Genomic DNA, 26,566 nt, shown 5'->3' with positions numbered 1-26,566 from the left:
AAGGGACCTCTGGTAAGTGGCATGCTTTCAAAAGTGTGTTAACCAGGGTTCAGGGTAAGTTCATTCCTCTTAGAGTGAAGGGCAAGGCTGGCAGAAGTAGGGAACCCTGGATGACTCGGGATATTGAGGCCCTGGTCAAGAAGAAGAAAGAGACACATAGGCATAGGCAGCTGGGGAAAAGTGAATCACTTGAAGAGTATAGGGGGTGTAGGAGTAGAGTTAAGAGAGAAATCAGGAGGGCTAAAAGGGGATACGAGATTGTTTTGGCAGATAAGGCAAAGAAGAATCCAAAGAGCTTCTACAAATACATAAAGGGCAAAAGAGTAACAAGGGAGAGAGTGGGGCCTCTTAAGGATCAACAAGGTCATCTATGTGCAGATCCACAAGAGATGGGTGAGATCCGAAATGAATATTTCTCATCAGTGTTTACTGTTGAGAAAAGCATGGATGTTGGGGAACTTGGGGAAATAAATAGTGATGTCTTGAGGAGTGTACATATTACAGAGGAGGTGCTGGAAGTCTTAAGGCGCATCAAGGTAGATAAATCCCCGGGACCTGATGAAGTGTATCCCAGGACATTGTGGGAGGCTAGGGAGGAAATTGCGTGTTCCCTAGCCGAGATATTTGAATCATCGATAGTCATGGGTGAGGTGCCTGAAGATTGGAGAGTGGCAAATGTTGTGCCTTTGTTTAAAAAGGGCTGCAGGGAAAAGCCTGGGAACTACAGGCCAGTGAGCCGCACATCTGTGGTGGGTAAATTGTTGGAACGTATTTTGAGAGACAGGATCTACAGGCATTTAGAAATGCAAGGACTGATTAGGGACAGTCAGCATGGCTTTGTGAGTGGAAAATCATGTCACACAAATTTGATTGAGTTTTTTGAAGGGGTAACCAAGAAGGTAGATGAGGGCAGTGCAGTTGATGTTGTCTACATGGACTTTAGCAAGGCTACAAGGTACCGCATTGTAGGTTGTTGCATAAGCTTAAATCTCACAGGATCCAGGGTGAGGTATCTAAATGGATACAAAATTGGCTTCTTGACAGAAGCCAGAGGGTGGTTGTAGAGGGAAGCCTGTGACCAGCGGTGTGCCTCAGGGATCAGTGCTGGGTCCACTGTTATTTATCATTTATATTAATGATTTGGATGAGAATATAGGGGGCATGGTTAGTAAGTTTGCAGATGACACTAAGATTGTTGGCATAGTGGACAGTGAAGAAAGTTATCTCCAATTGCAACGGGATCTTGATCAATTGGGTCAGTGGGCTGACGAATGGCAGATGGAGTTTAATTGGACCCTTTTGTATCTCTTCCCTCTCACCTTAAACCTATGCCCTCTAGTTTTAGACTCCCCTACCTTTGGGAAAAGGTGATGCGAGGTGATGCAGGACTTACTCAGTTAATGGTAGGGTGTTGGGGATAGTTACAGAACAAAGAGATCCAGGGGTACATGTTCATAGCTCCTTGAAAGTGGAGTCACAGGTGAACAGAGTGGTGAAGAAGGCATTTGGCATGCTTGGTTTCATCGGTCAGAACATTGAATACAGGAGTTGGGACGTCTTGTTGAAGTTGTACAAGACATTGGTACGGCCACACTTGGAATACTGTGTGCAATTCTGGTCACCCTATTATAGAAAGGATATTATTAAACTAGAAAGAGTGCAGAAAAGATTTACTAGGATGCTACCAGGACTTGATGGATTGAGTTATAAGGAGAGGCTGGATAGACTGGGACTTTTTTCTCTGGAGCGTAGGAGGCTGAGGGGGTGATCTTATAGAGGACTTTAAAATAATGAGGGGCATAGATCAGCTGGATAGTCAATATCTTTTCCCAAAGGTAGGGGAGTCTAAAACTAGAGGGCATAGGTTTAAGGTGAGAGGGGAGAGATACAAAAGGGTCCAGAGGGGCAATTTTTTCACACAGAGGGTGGTGAGTGCCTGGAACAAGCTGCCAGAGGTAGCAATAGAGGCGAGTACAATTTTGTCTTTTAAAAAGCATTTAGATAGTTACATGGGTACGATGGGTCTAGAGGGATATGGGCCAAATGCGGGCAATTGTGATTAGCTTGGGTTTTTTTTAAAAAATGGCGGCATGGACAAGTTGGGCTGAAGGGCCTGTTTCCATGCTGTAAACCTTGATGACTATCTGCTGCTCAAAGCCGCCTCCATTTCAGCAGTCAGTTTCCCAAGCTTCAGGAAACTCTTGTTACTCCAGAAATATTTGGATTGGCTGTGAGAGACATCAATCAGAGAGCCCACCCACTCTGCCCATTCTCTCCTCTTCCTCTTTCACAGCTGCTTCACTTCCTGTAGGGACTGAAAACCAAGTGAGAAGGTGAGTGAAGGAGCAGAATTTATAATAATTACATTGCACAATATCCTCATTAATGTTCAGGCAGTCTGACTATCCTGTGGGGAATTAGGTGTGGAAATGCCGCTTATGCTGTGTGAGAAGATCCAGCTGAGAGACCTGTTTACTCGGTGCTTTGTGCTGAGCTGTTTGATTGGAGCTGTGTGCTGGGTATTGAGGATGTTTATTGGAAGCATTTCCCTTCTGATGTATAGGCTGAGTTCTGTTAATGGGTTATTACCGAACATGAGAAGGTGAGGTGTAATTACCTGGGAGGGACAGAGACACATTTATTAAAATGTCTTTAAATGTCTTCTTTACAGACTTTACCTGAAGACCTCGGCCTTTCCCAAAAGCTTATGCTTGGATTTGATATTTTTGCCCAGTGCTATCTCTGATAGCTGAACTTGGGATGTGCAGTCTGAGTGAGTGCACAAGGAAGTGTCCGGTATGGTGAGAGAATTATGGAATAGGGAGGGACCTGTCTCCGAGTAAGAAAACAAGAATCAGAGTCAGATTACAAACATATCAGCGAAGGCAAATAAAAACTTAGATTGCGGACTTGAACGCTGACTCACTGAACATGTGGCAAATAATTTAAAAGGTTGAAAAAAAAGATGTAAGTTCCTAATGTTTTTGTTCTGGGGAGAGAAAGAGAGAGTTACTCTTAGGGGAGTTTAATGAGCAGTGACAGAGCGAGAGAGGGGAATTACCACTAGGAGGTTAATGAGAAGTGAAGGGGTGTGTAGTTACTCTGGGGGAGTTAATAAGCAGTGACAGGCAGGGGCTGAGGATCATTTTGTTTCTCCCTATAGATGGGAGTCTCCAAGATTCCTTTTTCCTCTCACAGCCAGAGTTTTGTTTAGAGTCTGACGATAATTATCAAGATAAATGATAGAGAATACAAAATGGGTATTTGGATCTTGTACACCCCAAGTTGACATTGGCTATGCTGATTGAACACATGGCCCAAAACACTTGCACATTGCAAACATGTGTGAGTATCATTGGGATTTTTTAATGTTTTGCTACAGTACATGCTCTGCAAAATCTACCCCAATTCTTGCACAGAGGCCAGGCATGGAGGTTTGCAGAATAAAAACAAAGCAGACTACAAAGAATAACATTTAAGTATTGGCACAAATCTGATCTCAGATACACTAATTGGTAGTCAAATAAATATTCATAAATGTATGAAGTAAAATCAATTGAAAAGTTGTGAACTGTAAAATGTTCGCAAATAAACTGCCTGAAACTTAATAGGCAACTGCATGATGCTTTTCTCTACCATCCTGTATTAACAAAATCTGAAACAGGTCCCAAGTTCACTACGAATAACCAAATGACTGAAGGATGTTTCTTGACTGTGCATTGCTATATTTCAGCCTGGTTGCTTTCCTGTTTACTGATCTATTATTTTGGGAGCTGGAATGTGTCAGGCCATCACTCATAATATTGCTCGTATTTCAGAGCTAGTGCCTGAAATTACCATTAGGATGGCAATATTGCTTCAGTATTCAGAATTACTGGAACGTCCAAGGTGCATTAGGGTCACTTGAACTGAGAAACCTGTATGTGAGACACATGAGTTATACTTTTGATGAACTTCAGGTTGGATAACTGTAAAGACAAGAGAACATTGGATTAGTTTTGCTAACATGATGTGTGTTTTACTGTTTCCTGTTCATATTGCAAAGGTGACTTTGGGGCTGATATGAATGTTGGAAGAACCTATAAAAACCTGAACAAAACTAAAGAAACAGAAGATGTCTACATGCTGACAAAATCACTTATGCCACAGGTATGTTGAGTTTTAACAAATTGAAGGAGATCTTCTGTCAAATTAGTTTGGCTTCAGCGAGTCACATAATGAAGAATCATTTTACTTACATATTCACTACCTCCAGGAATAAAAGGCACAGTTCTCCCTTGGGCATCACAATGGCACTGTGATTAGAACTGCTGCCTCACAGCTGCAGGAACCCAGGTTCAATTCTGGCTTTGGGTGACTATGTGGAGTTTACATGTTCTCCCTTTATCTTTGTGGGTTTCCTTTGGATGCTCTCGTTTCCTCCCACAGTCAAATGATGTGCAGATTAGGTGGATTGGCTATTCTAAACAGCCTCTTAGTAACCAAGGATGTGCAGGTTAGATGGGTTAGCTTTGCTAAATTGCCCCTTAGTATCCAAAGATGTGTAGGTTAGGTGGACTGGCTGTGGTAAATGTGTGGGGTTATGGTGGTGGTGGGTGGCGGCGTGGTGGTGGTGGGGTGCTGGGTAAGACTCTTTCAGAGAGTTGGTGCAGATTTGAATTGCTGAATGGCCTTCTACATTGTAGGGATTCTATGGTTCTATAGTATGTTTATATATGTGTGTGTTTGTGGGCAATAATGAATTAGAACATAGAACAGTTCAGCACAGAACAGGCCCTTCGGCCCACGATGTTGTGCCAAGCTTTGTCTGAAACCCAGATCAAGCTATTTCCTCCCTATCATCCCGAAGTACTCCATGTGCCTATCCAATAGCTTCTTAAATGTTCCTAAAGTTTCTGACTCCACTATCCCTGCAGGCAGTCCATTCCACACCCCAACCACTGAGTAAAAAACCTACCTCGGACATCCTTCCTATATCTCCCACCGTGAACCCTATAGTTATGCCCCCTAGTTACCGCTCCATTCACCCGAGGAAATAGTCTATGAACGTTCACTCTATCTATCCCCCTCATCATCTTATAAACCTCTATCAAGTCTCCTCTCAACCTCCTCCGCTCCAAAGAGAAAAGCCCAAGTTCCCCCAACCTTTCCTCATAAGACCTACCCTCCAAACCAGGCAGCATCCTGGTAAATCTCCTTTGCACTCTTTCCAGTGTCTCCACATCCTTCTTGTAGTGTGTTAACTTTAATGTGTTTTCTTCCCTAACTTGTCATTACTGAGTGGAGTTTCAGCACTTTGAGTTAAAACCCTCACAGTGAGGATTGTGCGTTTGATTAAAAGATCCCATCATGCAGATAGTATTGGCTAAATTTTCCATCATGCCATACTGTCCTCTTAACAATAGTTGCATATTCCAAAGCTATTAATACAAATTCTAATATCAATCTCAATAAAACCATTTAATTTGATCCACTCCCATGATGGTTTATTAATAAGCCCCCTCACCAGGATATGATCTGTAACAGTAAACCACAGTTTTGCCTGAGAACTTGTTAATACCTCCTTTTTCTGGGGGCTGGTATCTTGCTCAGTGTCAATGACCTATCCAATGGACACAGGACAAGTATCTAACCTGTCAGGGTGGTTACCATCTTCCCTATTCGTCACCCTGCTCGAGGTTTACATTACATTTTTAGTTTATATTCTGCTGAGAGTCATATCCTGATCCTTTCTAAACAATTACTTTGATAAGGATGTACACAGGATGCCATCTAACCAGCTTAGGAATGTTAACACAGTGACCTTGCTGTTTCTACAGACTGTTTAAAAGTTGTTGCCTTTTTTTGTTTTTTGAATTATGGAGAAAATATCTTTTTGTTAAAGATCTCCAGTTTCTTACTCATCCAGGACCAAGCAACCCCTTGATTGGCCCCCATCCACCAACTTAAACATTCACCATTTTCACTAGTGATGCACAATGATAGTTGTGTACATTATCTAAAAGATACACTGCAGGAACTCACCAACGCTGCTTTGACAGCAGCTTCCAGACCAGCAACCTCTACCACCTGGAGGACAAGGGTGCTAGATGCATTGGAAAACCCCTGTCCATTTCCCTCCAAGCCTCACACCATCCTGACTCACCATTCCTTCATTGTTGTTGGATCAAAATCCTTGACCTCCTTCCCTAAAACCACATTAACTGTAGCGGTTCAGGGAGTCACCTCACCACAATCAATGGTAACTAGGATGAGCAATAATTCTGATCCTGCTCAGCGACACCCAAATCCCATGGAAGTATCAGCAAAGGAGGAGAGGAAGTTGGAAAAAATCATGTTTCGTTTTCCTGTTTTACAGAAGAATTGCACTGTACTACATCAGAGAATACTTAGAGGATAGACACCACAGATAGATACTGACCATCACCCAGGGAGCAACTGCACAACTGTGAGAAGACATCCAGTCCCTTCACAGCATTGCTCAACACAGAGAAGGTTGGGCAGTGAAACCGTCATCTGGAAATCGATCGACTGTGGATGATAAGTCAGGGTGAAGCTGGGAAGAAGTGACAGTGGCTCCAAGTGTGGCAAAAGCTTCAATCATTCATTGAACCTCATGAACCTCTGACTCATTCCTGTAGAGGCTATTCAAGGGTGAGGAGAGCTCCACCGGCTCATAAGATCTTCAAACACGCGAGTGCATTTGTTGTCCCAGCAGTAACACTGGATAACCACATGGCAGAGAAACGACTCAAGTGTGAGGAGTGTAATCGAGCTTTCGCACATCCATCAACATTAGAGATTCACCGACGCAGTCACACTGGGGAGAAGCCGTTTGAATGTGCCATGTGTGACAAATCATTCTCGCAATCATCGGATTTCCATGTACACCAACGAATTCACACTGGGGAGAAACTGTTCACGTGTGAGGTGTGTAAAAAATCGTTCCCAAAATTATCAGCTTTCCGTAATCACCAACGCACTCACACAGGTGAGAAACCATTCACATGTGAGCTGTGTGACAAATCATTCACAACATCATCGTACCTGCATGTACACAAACGCATTCACAAAGGCAAGAAACTATTTACATGCGAAGTGTGTGAAAAATCATTCTCAGTATCAGGGTATCTCCGCCAACACCAGCGGACCCACACAGGGGAGAAACCATTCACCTGTGAGATGTGTGACCAATCATTTTCACGATCATCAGCCCTCCGCCAACACCAACGAACTCACACAGGGGAGAAGCCTTTCACATGTGAGGTGTGCGACAAATCATTCTCACACTCATCTTCCCTCTGCGTACACGAACGCACCCACACAGGAGAGAAACCATTCATTTGCATGGTATGTGACAAATCATTCTCACGGGCAGGGAGCCTCCGCACACACAAACGCACCCACACAGGAGAGAAACCATTCAGTTGCAAGGTGTGTGGCCAATCATTCTCACAGGCAGGGCATCTCTATGCACACGAACGCACCCACACAGGGGAGAAACCATTTGTCTGCAAGGTGTGTGGCCAATCATTCTCACAGGCAGGGCACCTTCACTCTCACAAACGCAGTCACACAGGGGAGAAACCATTCAGGTGCAAGGTGTGTGGCCACTCATTCTCACAGACAGCACACCTTCACACACATGAACGCACCCACACAGGGGAGAAACCGTTTACATGTGCAGTATGTAACAAATCATTCTTGAGGTCATCAAGCCTTCTGGTCCATCAGAGGTGCCATACAGGAGAGAAACCATTCGGGTGTGGGTTCTGTGACAAATCATTCTCGCAGGCAGGGTATCTCCGCATACATGAACGTATCCACACAGGGAACAAACCATTCATTTGTGAGTTCTGTGACAAATCATTCTCAATGTCAACAAGCCTCCTGCTCCATCAGAAGAGCCACAACCTGGAGTAACCCTTCAAAGGTGAGGTTTGTGATGAAGCTTTTGTGATATCTTTCTCACTCCTGGGTAACTATTGGATTCACACATGGGAGATCATCAAGCGCAATGTTTGTCACAAGACTTTCACACAGTCCACATATCTTCTGGTCTATGAATTTATCAACTGAGCAGAGACATTGAATCTGACAGACAAGTGTCTTGCTCAGATTAAGCAAACTGCGCAAGATACAACTCTTCAAATGTTACAGGAAGTTGTGATGAAAGGATGGCCTGAAACCATCAAGGACATACCTGTTGCTCTAAGAGAGTATTGGACAGACAGAGATGAAGTGATCGGCCAAGATGGAAATTTGTACAAAGAAACTAGGGTCATTATTCCTAAAGAGATGCTGAAGCACATTCACACAAACCATGAACGAATTGAGTTTCATCTGAGCAAGAAAAGAGAATTGCTCTACTGTTTAAACATTAGTAATGAGATTAAGGACCACATCAGCCAGCGCACTGCTTGAATGAACATCAAGCTATACAAGATAAAGAGTTGCTCATGACCCATGGCATTCCAGACAAACCATGGATGAAGCTTGGAGTAGACCTCTTCACTATGACTGGAATTGATAATCTCATCACAGATGACTAATATTCAGATTAGATGACTAATATTCAGGGAGTTAGACTCGCTGACATCAACAGCGATCAGTGCGATTTTTGAATGCTTGAAAACACACTTCAGACTTCATGGCATTCATGACATTGTGATGAGTGACAATGGCCCTAAATTCATGAGTGAAGAATTCAGACACTGAACGGTTTGGAAATTCAGCATTACACATCATCCCCACACTGCTGCAGTCAAGTAGAAAGGCTATTGCGGCAGAAAAATTGCCGAAGAGTTCATCAAAAACTCAACCAGATACAGCACAGATGTGTGGAAGACAATGTTAGAATGGAGAAATACACCTACTAAAGACATGGACAGTTACCCAGTCATTGACTAATGTCACACCGCACCCAGAATTTGTTCCAACAGCAATTATTTGTGGGCTGTAGTTTGCTGAGATAATTGCTCAGTAAGAAGTCTCACAACATCGGAATAAAGTCCAACAGGTTTATTTGGTAGCACCTGATGAAGGGGCAGCACTCTGAAAGCTCGTGCTACCAAATAAACCTGTTGGACTTTAACCTGGTGTTGTGAGACTTCTTACTGTGCCCAACCCCAGTCCAACGCCGGCATTTCCACATCAGAGATAATTCTGGTCACAGCATGTAGGCTAGAGTAATGAACATGACTGACGTTTGGTGCCTGAACGCCCAAACACCCTGAGTGTAATTTGAAGAGCCTCCGCAAACAGGTGCAATCGGCAGAAACTCACCATTCATTATTCCCATCTGGGACTGTGGTCATTTCTGTGGTTAGTACCAGCTTCTTGGGTAATGTTTAATAAATCAGTGTTAAAGATCACAAATGTTCGGTTCATATTTGACATAAGTTACATTTAAAATCTTGATATGGTCAAATTGAGCCAAATTATGCTGGTTAAGCCACAGAGAATTTTATTAAAGAAAACAAGTTTAGACCAATTCTGGCCTTGAGTGACTGTGTGGAGTTTGCACATTCTCCCCATGTCTGCGTGGGTTTCCTCTGGTTGTCCGGTTTCTTCCCACAGTCCAAAGGTGTGTGGGTTAGGTTGATCGGCTATGCTCAATTGCCCCTATTGTCCCAAGATGTGTAGGTTAGGGGGATAGGGTGGGCGTGGGGTTGTTGTCGCCAAAGACTCAATAGGCCGGATGGTCTCCTTCTGCATTGTAGGGCTTCTCTGATTCTATGCTTCAATAAATGGTGATGGTGGGAGTGCGTGCGATGTTTGTACAGGGAGCCCAAAATCTCTGGAATTCTTAATATAGCTTTGACAGCAATTTTAACCCACGTCCCCGGAATAATCTATCATTAAAGAACATTAAAGATACCATGACACTATGTTGTAGAAGAGTGAGGGAGTTATTCCCAATGTCTGGTCAACATGGATCCCACAATCGACATCAAAAACAGATTATTTGGTCAATGTCACATTGCTGTTTGTGGGAACTTGCTATTGTTGTAAAAATTTTGTTCATAATTCATATATTTTAGAAAATAACTTTCGGATTTAGGAATTAAAGTTTTAACTTTATAAATGGGTGCATCTCTTTGCAAAACTTAATAATTCTGATGTAAATACAATTCAGACATGCTTGGAGTTTATTATTGTCAGAACTATGTTTATCTTACAAGATGAGGGGTAGAGGTATGAAATTATTAAACAATAGATCAAATTTAAATTTATAATAGAGCCAAAAGGTCTATACTTCCATAAATGATTTAATTTGTGACTGTAGTTTCCAGATTAAAAGAAGCTGACGGCAGCTTGGTGAACATGGGAGTTTCTTCATGGACCGAGTGAGTCTGGAGAGAGGACAATCACATCCATCAGTTGGGTAGAAGTTTATTTTGTTTAATTTAGCTGGGCATTTGCTCACAGAATGCAGTTGCAGTTTTGCTTTGGTGTAGTCAATACCTCACTGCATTGAGAACCAAAATGATTGTTTGTCAGGCCTGCATTTTAAGTAGAGAAAATACTAACCTTTATTGTTCACCATGTAGAATGTGGGCCTGGCTCAAGCACAAGCTGGGATTTTGTGAGAGAAAAGCAGTTGAAAGATTTGCTTAGTTTGAAGCTAGTAGAAAAAAAATCTACACTGGTCCTCAGACTCTTTTTAGCAAAAATTAGCCAGCAGAGCTGTCTTGTAAGTTGTGCATAGGGTTTCTGCTGTAACAAAGAGTTAAGGCATTCACAGTTGTGAGGTATTAAAGAAAATTTGGAGGGTCACTCAGTCAAAAGGTTAATGAAAGAGCATTAGCTGAAACACTGAGGAGAATTAAAGAGAATTTTAGAGGATTTGGCACGCCTCTTGCTATGTCCCAAAAGACGTGAATGAACCCTCAATAATGTATAAGGGATCTCTGGACAGGGGGGGAGTAAGAAGTAGAACTGAGTTCATAGTATATATATTGATAAACTACAGTGTTATGTTCATAGCACTTCCTATGAGTTATATTTTGATTAAAAAATGAAATATGTTGGTTAAACACAGTGTGTTCACATTTCTCTTCATGTATTAATGGTTCCTAAAGGATCATCACACTGCACAGATTTGCTACCATCTTTCAACACAAACTACACTTCAAAAATCATTTCCTTGGCTGTAAATCACCTTCTGATGTCTAACACAAAGAACAAAGAAAATTGCAGCACAGGAACAAGCCCTCCAAGCCTGCACCACCATGCTGCCCAACTGAACTAAAACCGCTACCCTTTCGGGGACCATATCCCTCTATTTCCATCCTATTCATGTATTTGTCAAGACGCCCTTTAAAAGTCACCATCGTGTCTGCTTCCACTACCTCCCCCGGCAGCGTGTTCCAGGCACCCACCACCCTCTGTGTAAGAAAAAACCTTGCCTTGTACACCTTTTAAGCCTTGCCCCTCGCACCTTAAACCTAAGCCCCATAGTAACTGACTCTTCCACCTGGGAAAAAACTTCTGACCATCCACTTTGTCCATGCACCTCATAATCTTGTAGATTTTTATCAGGTTGCCCCTCAACCTCCGTCATTCCAGTGAAAACAAACCAAGTTTCTCCAACATCTCCTCATAGCTAATGCCCTCCATACCAGGCAACATCCTAATAAATCTTTTCTGTACCCTCTCCAAAACCTCCACAGCCTTCTGGTACTGTGGTGACCAGAATTGAACACTATATTCCAAGTGCAGCCCAACTAAGGTTCTAGAAAGCTGCAACATGACTTGCCAATTTTTAAACTCAGTGCCCCAGCCGATGAAGGCAAGCATGCTGCATGCCTTCTTGACTACCTTCTCCACCTGCATTGGCACTTTGTGACCTGTACACCCAGATCCCTCCGTCTATCTATACTCTTAAGGGTTCTGTCTTTTTCAGTATATTTCCCAACAGACCTTCCAAAATGCATTACCTCACATTTGTTTGGATTAAACTCCATCTGCCATCTCTCCGCCCAAGTCTCCAACCGATCTATATCCTGCTGTATCCTCTGATGGTCCTCATCGCTATCCGCAATTCCACCAACCTTTGTGCCATCCGCAAACTTACTAATCACATCAGTTACATTTTCCTCCAAATCATTTATATACAATGATACACAAACAGCAAAGGTCCCAGCATTGAACCCAGCCCTCCATCCAGAAACGCACCCTTGCCCTGCTACCCTCTGTCATCTATGACTGATGTGGAGATGCCGGCGTTGGACTGGGGTAAACCAAGCAACCAAGCCTCCCCCGGTACCACAGCAGAAAACAGTACCACTACAGGGAAGTCCATTGTCAACTTGTCGGACTACACACTTCAACCAGAGACTTCTTTCTATGACTGAGCCAGTTCTATATCCATCTTGCTAGCTCACTTCTGATCCTGAGCGACTTCATCTTCTGCACCAGTCTGCCATGAGGGACCTTATCAAAGGCCTTACTGAATCTAAGTATGGCAAGTTTCGGGAACCTTTTGGGTTCTAGATGACCCTGTGACGAAGGGTCATCTAGACTCAAAATGTTAGCTCTATTCTCTCCCCACAAATGCTGTCAGACCTGTTGAGATTTTCCAGCATTTTCTGTTTTTGTTTCACTCCAATATTACATTGAGGTGTTCAAGGATGAGGGAACTCAGGCCAGTCGACACTCACCCCCATTCCTCCATCATACTCAGGCTCGTAGTCCTCCCAGACAGGAGAGTACAAACATTACCCATGGTTTTAGTCAAACACCCGTCACCTGGAGAGAATCTGTCTATAATTCACATCACCAACTAAAGCAGGGTCAGATTCTACCCCACACCCACTCCTGAGAGCTGGATCAGTTTACTAACACACACACATACACTCACATCAAGGAAACTCAGAATACGGCAGACAGGAATTCAGTTAAAATCCCTGTGCTTTAGTCTGGCTCCCAATTCAGATGAATTTAGTTTTACAGAACTGAGCTTGTTTCCATCAGAAAAGCCGACCAATGGTGACAAAGATCCAATGATCACATGTCCATGAACCAATTAATTTCCACCCCTGATAGACACACCCCCATTCCCCCCTCCCCTCACCCCCAAGGTGAATTGGACAGCCCTTTGGAATTCCCAACTCTGCCTTTGACCCTCCATTCACCACAATGCTTCTGTAGCTGTCAATCTAGTTTAAACATTTCCTCATATCCACATTGCATGCCCTTGTTCCCAAACTTTTCTTCACTCCTTTCCTAGTCGATCTCCCGGCTTCTCAACTCCAAGGGTTGAAGATTTAAGTGCATCTGCTGCACAACTGGTTTAGCCATCCATCACCAGATCTGACTGGATCACATCAAGCACTAGTGGTCCTGCTTTTCTCTGTCAAAACTTCTCATTTCTCCAAGACCACCCTGAAGGGACAAGATAACCCACAATTTGTCCCATTGATGCCAAATAAAGTGATGTAATATTCAGATCTTATTAAGATATGAGCTTACTCAATTTGGATACTTTGGAACTGACACCTTTATAAAGTGGGCAGTGTGCTCCAGAGATGATCACTGAAGGTCAGTTCACCGGCAATGTTTGTTCAAGAACTGATTCACTGTCAAAAGAAATGAAAAACACATGACAGATTTAAACAAAAAAAACCCAGTTGGACTCACTTATCAAAGGAACACAGGAATTAACAGCAGAAGTAGGCAAATTCAGCCCTTCGAGCTTGCTGCATCATTCAATCAGATCCTTTCCTTTCCTCTCGTGTGTCTACCTCCGCTTCCAATTGTTGTATGCGCGCGGCAGCACTCAAGTCCTGCTTTAGTTGGGTTACCTGGGCCTCTCTGTCCCATTTAACCCAGATAAAATCCGCTTCTCTACCAAGGAGCTGTTCTAGACAACTAGCAATCGCAATCGCCTTCCTAATCTTGGGAGCCCTTTTTCCCATTTCCTCATGGGCATGATTCCAACAATTCTCTCCCTCGGATCCCAGATCCGGTTTCGGGGCACCACCCCACTGTACCCATTTGGGCCACTTATGGTTCAAATATAAATGGAGAACTTCCTCCCATTCAGCATGACTGGCCATAATTATTTCCTTTTAGGATTCGTCACTTGAGTATAGGTAAGGATTGGGGTAAGGGTCCGGTTTTCACTAAATTCCCTCCCGTAGATTTTACCCAAATTCCCTAGACTGTTCTAGTTCTAACTACACAGTTTGTCCACCTTGTGTTACAGACACCGGGTTTATGGCCCAATTTACTGGTCGAATCTGTATTAGTCCTTCACTCACTTAAGACTGGCCGTCACGTGGGGCAGCTGCCCTCTTAATTCAGGCTCAGACGGAATGTTGGAGAATACCGGGTTGGAGGTTCGACCTCGGAGCAACGTATCACTTCTTATCGAAGGACCGTCTGGGGTGCCAGATGTTGTACCTGTTAATTCTCAGATACTTCCGGCCAGTTTGCTTACTCCAAGGTTTTACCCCGGTGCCCTTATTTGCAAGATGGACAAAGAACAAACACAAGTAAAGGGTTCAACAAGTTTATTAATAATAACACTATTAACACTTAAATTACCCACATAAAACAAGAGGATACCCCAGATTCAAGTATACTACCCGCAAAGATAGTTTGGTTAAACTGCAGGCCCGATTCTCTGAGTCCCTCTGGTCTGTCGTCACGAAGGTGAATCTCGATGGCAGCTTCTTCCTTCCTTCCTTCCCTGGTCAGTCTTCCGAATGGTCAAGGCCGCCTCCCTCGTCGAGTCTTCGCTGCTGGTCTGTCTGAAAATGTGTCCCTTTATCCCCCTGCCTGCTTGCCTTTCCAGAAACTTCTCTGGCTTCCGGCCAACGAGGTCCCAGGAGGGGGTTCCAATACCCAGTGGGTTTCTTGATGTCTGCCTGACAGACATCAAGAAACCTTGATGGAGCTGGTTTAGCCATCCATCACCAGATCTGACCAGGGTCCGCCCCCACCTGGGGGCGGACCCTGGTGTCCATCTCCATGCTGTTGCTGACATGTAACTGCAGGAACTTACGGTGACAGAAAGTCTGACCCGATCTGGGCTTCTAACAATAGGTCGGTGCATTTCAATGAGGTGCAATGGTCTCCTGCTAAATATCAGTAGAGTGCAACGACCTTTGATGGGTGGTTGATGGGTCAGGCCCAGACATGTTTGTGTATTTGTATAATTGGCCTGCCCGAGGTTTGACTGTGTTTGATTTTAATATGCCCAATTCTTTAATTTAGGATATCCAATTTTATCAGCCTTAAAACTAGGCCCTGTTTGTATCACCACAGAGTTGAGGCAACAATCAGATCAGTCATGATGCTGTTGAATGGTGGAGCAAGCTCAAGGGAGTGAATGACCTATTCCTGCTCCTAATTCTTATGTACATGTGTGTTTGAACCCATAACTTCTGATTTAGTTCAACTGGTCTCAATGCCCCTGATCTAAGCAGAAGGGGAATGTTAATTGAGAGATGGTTCCTTGCCAGGTCTAGAAGGGGCCATGATTGGGAGCCTCCTCACTTCTATACAGTGATGGCTCTTTACAATGACTGGGGAGGAAATGTTGACTGGGTTGGGCATTTTGGAATCAACCTGGAACAGGTTCCCAAGGCAGACGATGTAAATGCTGAATTATTTAAATGCCAAGTTAGATCGAGTTAATTCAATCAGTGACATTTTGGGATTCAGTTTCTGAGTAATTTGAGACATGATGGCTGGAATTTTCTGGCTATTCATACTCTGCCACCACTGCAAGTGAGAACGGAGAATTTGGCACTCAGCCAAATTTCCATTTGCTGCCGTGGGACCAGAAAATCCCGCTGGCGTAAACAGCCAGAAAATTCCGCCCCAAATGTCTTGGACTGTAAGACATAGAAACATAGAAGATAGGGGCAGGAGGAGGCCATCCAGCCCCCCGAGCCCGCTCTGCCACCCACCACAACCATGGCTGACCGCCCAGCTCAACAGCCCAATCCTGCCCTCTCCCCACAATCCTTGATCCCATTTGCCCCAAGCGCCACATCTAGCCACCTCTTGAATACATTCAATGTTTTGGCATCAACTACTTCCTGTGGTAATGAATTCCACAGACTCACCACTCTTTGGGTGATGAAAGGTCTCCTCACCTCCGTCCTAAATGGTCTACCCTGAATCCTCAGACGGTGATCCCTGGTTCTGGACTCCCCACCATTGGGTCATCCTCCCTGCATCCACCCTGTCTAGTCCTGTTAGAATTTTGTAAGTCTCTATGAGATTCCCCCCTCATTTGTCTGAACTCCAGTGAAAATAATCCTAACCTAGTCAATCTCTCCTCATACATCAATCCCGCCATCCCAGGAATGGGCGGCACGGTAGCGCAGTGGTTAGTACTGCTGCTTCACAGCTCCAGGGTCCCGGGTTCGATTCCCGGCTCGGGTCACTATCTGTGTGGAGTTTGCACATCCTCCTCGTGTCTGCCTGGGTTTCCTCCAGGTGCTCCAGTTTCCTCCCACAGTCCAAAGATGTGCGGGTTAGGTTGATTGGCCAGGTTAAAAATTGCCCCTTAGAATCCTAAGATGCGTAGGTTAGAGGGATTAGCAGGTAAATATGTGGGGGTAGGGCCTGGGTGAGATTGTGGTCGGTGCAGACTCGATGGGCCGAATGGCCTCCTTCTGCACTGTAGGGTTTCTATGATTCTATGAATCAGCCTGGTAAAACTTTGCTGCACTCCCTTGAGAGCAAGAACATCCTTCCTCAGAAAAGGAGACTAGTAGGTAATAATACCTCTAAGACTAATCGTAGGTCAAAATGCAGTGTTTATTTTCACAATTGTGGGAGAAGGCAGGTTCCTAACAGTGGACCCCCAGCCTTTCTCCTCGAACACAAGTAAGAACAGAGTTTTATACATCCCGGTTCCCGCCCCTTATTACATTTGCAATTCTCCAGGATGTCTGTCACAGTTCGTCATTCATTGTGGGATCCTTGCTGCATCGACGGTTTCTTCCTTTGCGTAGTTTGTGCAATCGCGGCAATCTCCAAGGCCGCGATTGTTTCTGTTCTATCCCTCTACGTTACGCACAGCCTTGAAACAACATCACAGGTTTTGCACAAACAGGTTAACTAAAACACAAGAGCCGATTATAGCAATTTATATCAGTTTAAAATAGTATAGATGCATAGCATATAATGAATATATATAAATCTATTGTTATACGAAGACAGAAGGCATACATGTCAGCTTCACCGTATTAAACAAAGGTACATGAAAATGGAGACTGTTTAGCTTATTCAGGCTGGGTTAACCACATTCCTGAATACGATAAGCTGGAGACAATAGGGATAGCTGTTCCTCTTATCTGGTCTGGATACACAAAAACAATGAATTTTAACAAAAACAATTAATTCAACAGTACTTCTCACGAATCTCTCAAGTATTACAGAGGTGAGTCTAAATGCTTAAGTGTTCCATGATTCATTAACCCATTCCCGTCTTCAGAGCCCAAAAATGCACACAATATCCTGGGTGTAGCCTCACCAAAGCCCTGTATAATTGCAACAACACATCCCTGCTCCTGTACTGGAAATGTCTCACATAGAAGGCCAACATACCATTTGTCTTCTTCACCACCTGCTGCACCTGCATTCTTCCCTTCAGTGACTGATGCACAAGGACACCCAGGTCCCGCTGCACACTCCCCTCTCCCAATTTACAGCCATTCAGGTAGTAATCTGCCTTCCTGTTTTTGCTTCCAAAATGAATAACCTCACATTTATCCAAATTATACTGCATCTGCCATTGATTAGCCCACTCACCCAACCTGTCCAGATCATTCTGAAGGATCCCTGCATCCTCTTCACAGTTCACCCTCCCACCCAACTTAGTATCATCTGCAAACTTTGAGATGTTGCATTTTGTTCCCGTATCCAAATCATGAATATATATTGTGAATAGCTGGAGTCCCAGCACTGATCCCTGTGGCACCCCACTAGTTAATGCACTTTTGATTTTTGGGAAGGAAATGGTGACCTTTTGGCTATTGCTCCTGAAATTCTCCAGCACTGGGATTTTCCTTATGTCTGGCTTGGTTGTAGACTCATTGATAGAGATTTCTTGCTGTGTCTAAAATAACTCCATTCTTATTGTATTGTGTGACTAACAGGATGGCTGAAACCAAGCGAGGTGAATGGTGGAAGCCAAGTGAGGCGATGGCTTAGTGGTAACTGCCCTCTGAAATGGCCTAGCAAATCATTTAGTTCAAGGTCAAGTAGGGATGGGCAATGAATGCTGGCCAGCCAGCGGCACCCATGTCCCATGAATGAATAAAACAAAAATTTTGATCTTTTTTGTCCAGTCATTCCCCTGATCCTGTGAATGTTCATACAGGGGTTAGATTATGGTTGTAAGAGAAGGCGATCACCATCAGAATGCATTTTCTTGTCCTCTGTGTTGTCTTCAGGTTGCTGTTCTCTTTGATTGAACCCTTCCTGTTTTCTCCCTCCACCTTGGACTCCATGAGGGTGAGATAAGCCTGCAATGCAGGCCGCACACAGCTTCAAGCCGCATGACCCTGTCCAGATTGTATTGAAATCATCTCAGGCAAATCCCAGACCAGCTCGAACCAATCCTAGACCAACTCAAACCAATCCCAGACCATCCTACACTATCCCAGACCAAACCAGACCAATTCCAGAGCAGCTCAAGACAAATCCCAGACATCCCAATCCATCTCATCCCAATCTGGGCCAATCCCAGAACAAAGAAAAGTACAGCACAGGAACTCTCCAACCCGGTGCTGCAAATGCCAGCCCAGTGACAATACCACTATACCACCACCTCCCCTTGTATAACAACCCTAACCAATCCAACCTAACCTAACCTAAACCATCTCTCACCACCTCAGGCCAATCCAGTCCAACCAAATCAATCCCAGGCCATCCCGCCACCACCCAAACCAAATCCAGACTAACTTAAACCAGTCCAGACCAATCAAAGAACAAACAAAGAACAAAGAAAATTACAGCACAGGAACAGGCCCTTCGGCCCTTCATGCCTGCACCGACCATGCTGCCAGGCTGAACTAAAACCCCCTGCCCTTCCGGGGACCACATCCCTCTATTCCCATCCTATTCTTGTATTTATCCAGACACCCCTTAAAAGTCACGATCGTATCTGCTTCCACTATCTCCCCTGGCAGTGAGTAGGGCAGTACGGTGGCACAGTGGCCAGCACTGCTGCCTCAGCGCCAGGGATTCGGGCCTGGGTCACTGTCCGCGTGGAGCCCGCACCCCCACCCCCCCCCCCCCCACAGCTGCGCAGGCCTCCGGGCGCTCCAGCCCCCCCCCCCACACCCCGAAAGACGTGCCGGCCAAGCGCATTGACCTGAACAGGCGCCGGAGTGCGGCGACCAGGGGAACCCCACAGCAACCTCATTCCAGTGTCAATGTAAGCCTTACCTGTGACCAATAAACAAACCTTTTTCCAGGCACCCACCATCCTCCGTGTGAAAAAACTGGCCTCGTACATCTCCTTTTGACCTTGTCCCTCACAACTTAAACCCATGCCCCTGAGTAATTGACTCTTCCGCCCTGGGAAAAAGTTTCTGACTATCCAGCCTGTCCATGCCCCTCATAATCTTGTCGACTTCTATCAGGTCGCCCCTGGACTTCTGTGGGTTGAGTTTGTGTCTTTGTGTGCCCTCTTTGTGTGTCCTGTTTGTCCTAAACAAATTCCAAACCAATCCCAGACTAATCCCAAGCCAATTTCCGACCATACCTGAAGTGTGTCTTCAGAATTCCAGCTGGGCATTGGATGTGACTGGGAGAATTATTATTGTGGTGTTCTTGGGAAGAAGATGGTGTGTCATTAGTCATGGCTTCAGATAGTGGCTTGGATTTCTCACAGAGACTTGTGTTTCTGAGTAAAATGCCAGGAGCTACACAATGGCAGCAGCCGAGAGACAGAGAAACACGGAGATGTGTTCGTGCTGGTCTCAAATGAGTTGTGAGTGTGTGGAATATTGTCCTGTTGAGGTAGAGAAGATGTGGAGATGCCGGCGTTGGACTGGGGTAAACACAGTAAGAAGTCTCACAACACCAGGCCAAAGTCCATTAAGTCCACCCAGCAGCACAAGCCACCAGTCCCCAGAGCGCCGCCCCCCCACCAGGCGAGTGGGAGCCCTGCTCACAAACAGGACACACAAAGACACAAACCCAACCCACAAAACCATTGGTCTTTGCCAGCATGACTCAAGTTCATAAGTTAAATTGATAGCCCATTTTGCACTCTGCCTGGCTGTCTTTTCCTTTACCCTTGTGGTGTGTGCAAAGATGAGGACCAGGCAGAGGAAAGAAAGTAGCCATGCCGTCTGGTCCTTGTCACTATCCAGTGTCCCTGCTGGAAACGGAGGATATGAGGGGAAAAAAAGAACTTGTATCTGATCCCCCACACAGGGTGATAGCAGACTGTCACTCAGTGTGCAACAGTCTCTCACTGAGGAGTCAGCCCCTTCAACAAATGAAGAGATGAAGTCAAAGGAAATCATGTTTCCTTTTCCTGTTTTACAGAAGGATTGCACTATACTACATCAGAGAATGCAGAGAGGATAGACACTGCAGATAGATCATAACCATCACCCAAGGAACAACCACACAACTGCGAGAAGACATTCGGATCCTTCACAGTATTGGTCAATATAGAGAAAGTTGGGCAGCAAAACCATCATCTGGAAATCCGTTGAGTCAGCCAAGCTCTGAGACGTCATCAGATTTGAAACTGGTCAACGGCAGGGAACCTTCCATCAGAACCAATCTTACCAATGGTTCGGCTGTGGATGATCAGTCAGGGTGAGGCTAGGAAAACGTATGAGTGAGCTTCAAATGTGGTGAGATCTTTAATCATTCGTCAAGCCTCATGATCCACAGAATCATTCCTACAGGTAGGCTGTTCAAGCGTGAGATATGTGACAAGGACTCCACAGACTCATAAAATCCTCTAAAATGTGAGGCGCATTGGTTATATAACTGTTAACATAAAAGCAACTTCATGGAAAAGAAAAGATTCATGTGTGAGGTTTGTAACAGAGCCTTTGGACAATTGTCAAAGTTGATTAAACATCTGCACTTTCATTTAAGAGAGAAACTATCCTTGAGCAAGTTGTGTGACAATTCCTTCACACAGTTAAGGAGCCTCCAGCTCCATCAGACTGTCTGCACAGGGGAGAAACACTTTAAATATGAGGATTGTGATGAAGCTTTTGTGATATCTACAACCCTCCTGAGATGCCAGAGGATACACACATGGAGGAAATCTTTCAAATGTCAGGTGTGTGACAAATCATTCTCGGAATTAACAAACCTCTGGGTGCACCACCACATTCAGACAGGAGAAACCATCCACGTGCAAGCTGTGCTACAAATCATTCTCAGTCATTGAATCGTCATACACACCACTGCATTCACACTGTGGAGAAGTTGGTCACTTCCCTGGTGTGCGAACATCCTTCCACACAGTTATGGAGCCTCTTGGACCATCTGACAATCCATACATTGTAGAAACCTTGCTTGTGTGAGGTGTGTAATAAATCATTCTCACGCTCATCAAACCTCCTGCACCATCAGAGGTTCTACACACTAAAATAACTAACCCTTCAGATGTGAAATTTCTGATTAAATTTTAATATCTTCTTCAGTCTCCTGGACATCAGAGGATTTACACAGGGGAGAAACTCTTCAGAGGGGATATTTGTGACAAGACTTGCACCAGCTGCTCCAATCTCCTGAAGCACCAGTGGATCCACACTGGTGAAACACCAGTCAGGTGTGTGACAATACTTTTACACAGTCAGTGTTTCTGCTGGTCCATCAATGCACTCACAAAGGAGAAACACTTTCAGTGTGAGTTCTGTAATAACATCTTCACACAGTCGTTTGAATTCCTGAAACATCAGTGAACCCACACAAAAGACAAACCCCTCCAGTGTACCAGGATCTTTTCACTTACTCCTCTCCCTCCAATCACAGACTTCTCCGCGAATGAAGGAGAGAGCAACAGACAGAAACAAAGCTTGTTAGAATGGAACCTCAGAATGTGGAAGTCAGTGGCTAGTTGACATTTTTAATCCTCCCTTTAGAATTTCAATTTCCTCTCTCACTCGCTCCTGTGACCCACTCCTGTGTCACTCTATCCTGGGTCTCTTTCTCTGTTTCCTCCCCTCCCTCCTGTGTACCTCTCACCAGTGCCCCTCCCATTTGTGCACCCCCCCTCTTGCATGTCTCACTCCTGCGCCCCTCCCTCCTGCGCCCCTCCCTCCTGCGCCCCTCCCTCCTGCGCCCCTCCCTCCTGCGCCCCTCCCTCCTGCGCCCCTCCCTCCTGCGCCCCTCCCTCCTGCGCCCCTCCCTCCTGCGCCCCTCCCTCCTGCACCCCTCCCTCCTGCGCCCCTCCCTCCTGCGCCCCTCTCTCCTGCGCCCCTCCCTCCTGTGCCCCTCTCTCCTGCACCCCTCTCTCCTGCACCCCTCCCTCCTGTGCCCCTCTTTCCTATGCATGTGCTGATTCCACCACTGCATATCATCACTGACTTGGATGCTGTGTGATTTCCTCTTATGATCTGCTATCATACACACCCGAAGCTACACATCCCACACTGATGTTGTCAGTTTGAAAGCCTCAGAGGATGAAGAATGCTATTCCCACACTAGAAATCTCTGTCAAACATTTACTGGGGAACTGAGACAGCAGCTATAATAAGTGAGATTTTATTTAGATGGGACAAAGACAAGTTTAAATCCCCACCTGATCTGCTACTCAAAATGTGGAGATGCCGGCGTTGGACTGGGGTAAGCACAGTAGGAAGTTTCACAACACCAGGTTAAAGTCTAACAGGTTTGGACTTTACTTATTGGACAACCTGTTGGACCTTAACCTGGTGTTGTCAGACTTCTTACTCTGCTACTCAAAGCCACCTCTGTTTCACTGGTCAATTCTCTCCTTTCCTCTTTCACACCTGCTTCACTTCCTGTAGGGACTGTAAACCCAAGTGAGGAGATGGTGAGTGAAGGAGCAGAATTTATAATAATTACATTGCATAATATCCACACTAATGTTCAGGCAGTCTGACTATCCTGTGGGGAATCAGGTGTGGAAATGCCCCTTATGCTGTGTGAGAAGATCCAGCTGAAAGACCTGTTTACTCGGTGCTTTGTGCTGAGCTGTTTGATTGGAGCTGTGTGTTGGATATTGAGTGTATTTATTGGAAGCATTTCCCTTCTGATTTACAGGCTGAGTTTTGTTGATGGGTCATTACTGAATATGAGAAGGTGAGGTGTAATTATCTGGGAGGGGCAGAGTATCTGAGGATTCTCACTGATTTCCTACTGTTGAGTGCTGTGTGTGTGTTTGCGTTGGGAGCTGGTTATTATCCTGTGGACTGTGAATGGTCAGTTCTCTCTGTTTTGTTGGGACCTGTGTGTTTCCCATCTTTTCAAATCCCTCCAAGACCTCTGCCCCATCTCTGTAACATCCGCAGATAAGAGAAAAACAATGACTTGCCTTTATTTTGAGCCTTCCATGACCACCAGATGTCGCAAAGCTCTTTAGAGCCAATGAATTATTTTTGAAGTGTGGTCATTGTAATAATATAGAAAAATCTGGCAGCCAATGAGTGCACACAGATAAGATATCACAAACAGCAATGTGATAATGACCTGTTTTTTAGTGGTGTTGATTGACGGATTAGTATTGGTGAGGACACCAGGAATGACTCCCATGTTCTTCAAAATAATGACAAGGGATCTTTTACACCCACCTTAGTGAGAGAGAGAGAGCAGAGGGTGCCTCGGTTTATTTAATATCCCATCTGAAAGATGGTATGTCTGACACTGTAGCACTCCCACACTACAGCACTGCAGTGTCAGCTTCAGTGCTCAAGTCCTGAAGTGACTCAGGGGTGGGAATGCTTCCACTTGAGCCAAGGTTGACAATCTGTTCCACCCCCTCAGGTCCTGCAATCCAATCTGTTGTGTCTTTAGAGCATTCCTGATTTTAATCGCTCCATGATTGGTGGCTGTGCTTTCAGTCAGGAATTAAAACTTGAGGAAAGCTCAGTGTTAGTTTCAGTGAGGTTTTTGAGCTTGTTTTCAAATCTCTCCCCTCCCTATTTCTGTAATCTCTTCCACCCCTCAGAACTGCAGTGAAGATTTTTGGAGATGTTGACAGTGGGGGATTCAGTGATGGTTCCTGTGTAGGTTCCACAACATACTGCTCTAAAAAGCAATTCCTGATACACTCTACAAATTCTTCTTCCATGCTACCCTTGCCAGTTTGGTTTGTCCAATCAATAGGCAGATTAAAATCTCCCATGATAATAGCAGGACATCACTATCCACTGCCTTTATATGCTTACCCCAGTCCAACACCGGCATCTCCACATCATTTATATTACAACTCAGCACTGTCTTAAAAGCTTCCTTGATTAACAGTACTACCCCACCTTTTTTTCCCTTTGGCCTGTTCTTTTGGAACATTGTATCCCCGAGGATGTTGAGAACCCAGTCCAGGTCATCCTCCAACCACGTTTTCTGTGATAGCTAATACATCACACTCATATGTTGCAATCTGTGCCATAAACTCGTCTGTCTTGTTGCAAATGCTTTGAGCATTCAGATAAAGTACATATAGCTTTGACTTTTTTTACAATAGTTTACAAGTCTGGATTTGCTCTGTGCTGCATATTTTTCCATAGAATCCATAGAATCCCTACAGTGCAGAAGAAGGCCATTCGGCCCATCAAATTCCACCCAGGCCCTATTCCCATAACCCCACATATTTACCCTGCTAATCCCCCGACACTAGGGTCAATTTAACACGGCCAATCAACATAACCACCACATCTTTAGACAGTGGGAGGAAACCGGAGTACCCGGCGGAAACCCACACAGACACAAAGAACAAAGAACAGTACAGCACAGGAAACAGGCCCTTCGGCCCTCCAAGCCTGTGCCGCTCCTTGGTTCAACGAGACCAATTGTTTGTATCCCTCCATTCCCAGGCTGCTCATGTGACTATCCAGGTAAGTCTTAAACGATGTCAGCGTGCCTGCCTCCACCACCCTACTTGGCAGCGCATTCCAGGCCCCCACCACCCTCTGTGTAAAAAACGTCCCTCTGATGTCTGAGTTATACTTCGCCCCTCTCACCTTGAGCCCGTGACCCCTCGTGATCGTCACCTCCGACCTGGGAAAAAGCTTCCCACTGTTCACCCTATCTATACCCTTCATAATCTTGTATACCTCTATTCGATCTCCCCTCATTCTCCGTCTTTCCAAGGAGAACAACCCCAGTCTACCCAATCTCTCCTCATAGCTAAGACCCTCCATACCAGGCAACATCCTGGTAAACCTTCTCTGCACTCTCTCCAATGCCTCCACGTCCTTCTGGTAGTGCGGCGACCAGAACTGGACGCAGTACTCCAAATGTGGCCTAACCAGCGTTCTATACAGCTGCATCATCAGACTCCAGCTTTTATACTCTATACCCCGTCCTATAAAGGCAAGCATACCATATGCCTTCTTCACCACCTTCTCCACCTGTGTTGCCACCTTCAAGGATTTGTGGACTTGCACACCTAGGTCCCTCTGTGTTTCTATACTCCTGATGACTCTGCCATTTATTGTATAACTCCTCCCTACATTATTTCTTCCAAAATGCATCACTTCGCATTTATCCGGATTAAATTCCATCTGCCACCTCTCCGCCCAATTTTCCAGCCTATCTATATCCTGCTGTATTGCCCGACAATGCTCTTCGCTATCCGCAATTCCAGCCATCTTCGTGTCATCCGCAAACTTGCTGATTACACCAGTTACACCTTCTTCCAAATCATTTATATATATCACAAATAGCAGAGGTCCTAGTACAGAACCCTGCGGAACACCACTGGTCACAGACCTCCAGCCGGAAAAAGACCCTTCGACCACTACCCTCTGTCTCCTATGGCCAAGCCAGTTCTCCACCCATCTAGCCACTTCTCCTTGTATCCCATGAGCCTTAACCTTCTTAACCAACCTGCCATGTGGGACTTTGTCAAATGCCTTACTGAAATCCATATAGACGACATCCATGGCCCTTCCTTCATCAACCCGTTTTTGTCACTTCCTCAAAAAACTCCACCAAATTTGTAAGGCACGACCTCCCTCTTACAAAACCATGCTGTCTGTCACTAATGAGATTGTTCCGTTCTAAATGCACATACATCCTGTCTCTAAGAATCCTCTCCAACAACTTCCCTACCACGGACGTCAAGCTCACCGGCCTATAATTTCCTGGGTTATCCCTGCTACCCTTCTTAAACAACGGGACCACATTCGCTATCCTCCAATCCTCAGGGACCTCACCCGTGTCCAAAGAAGCGACAAAGATTTCCGTCAGAGGCCCAGCAATTTCACCTCTCGTCTCCCTGAGCAGTCGAGGATAGATGCCATCAGGCCCTGGGGCTTTGTCAGTTTTAATGTTCCCTAAAAAACCTAACACTTCCTCTCTTGTAATGGAGATTTTCTCTAACGGGTCAACACCTCCCTCCGAGACACTCCCGGTTAACACGCCCCTCTCC

General features: G+C 45.1%; 2 protein-coding genes across 7 annotated transcripts in view; one reads left to right on the top strand and one right to left on the bottom strand.

The window, feature by feature from the left end:
* Positions 1-26,566, top strand: part of LOC144497112 (uncharacterized) — a 54,117-nt gene that overhangs the window by 13,831 nt on the left and 13,720 nt on the right. The window contains exons 1-4 of one of the 4 annotated variants that reach the window (XM_078217900.1): positions 2,310-2,333; positions 2,672-2,967; positions 4,046-4,149; positions 21,654-21,781. In XM_078217900.1, the coding sequence (XP_078074026.1) occupies positions 4,063-4,149; positions 21,654-21,781 (215 nt within the window). In that variant the 5' untranslated portion in view covers positions 2,310-2,333; positions 2,672-2,967; positions 4,046-4,062. Of the gene's footprint in view, positions 1-2,309; positions 2,334-2,671; positions 2,968-4,045; positions 4,150-21,653; positions 21,782-26,566 lie in introns of those variants that run through there. The other 3 variants (XM_078217899.1, XM_078217902.1, XM_078217901.1) reach the window with 3 other exon arrangements.
* LOC144497111 (uncharacterized) overlaps positions 16,764-26,566 on the bottom strand; it is a 62,957-nt gene continuing 53,154 nt past the window's right edge. For 2 of the 3 annotated variants that reach the window (XR_013498509.1, XR_013498508.1), the window contains one exon: positions 16,764-17,047. The gene's annotated coding sequence lies outside the window, so the exon portion shown is untranslated. Of the gene's footprint in view, positions 17,086-26,566 lie in introns of all 3 variants that reach the window. The other variant, XR_013498510.1, reaches the window with a different exon arrangement.

The sequence above is a fragment of the Mustelus asterias genome, chromosome 8, assembly GCF_964213995.1.
Source record: "Mustelus asterias chromosome 8, sMusAst1.hap1.1, whole genome shotgun sequence".
Lineage (NCBI taxonomy): Eukaryota > Metazoa > Chordata > Chondrichthyes > Carcharhiniformes > Triakidae > Mustelus > Mustelus asterias.
This window is presented reverse-complemented; position numbering and strand designations above follow the sequence as displayed.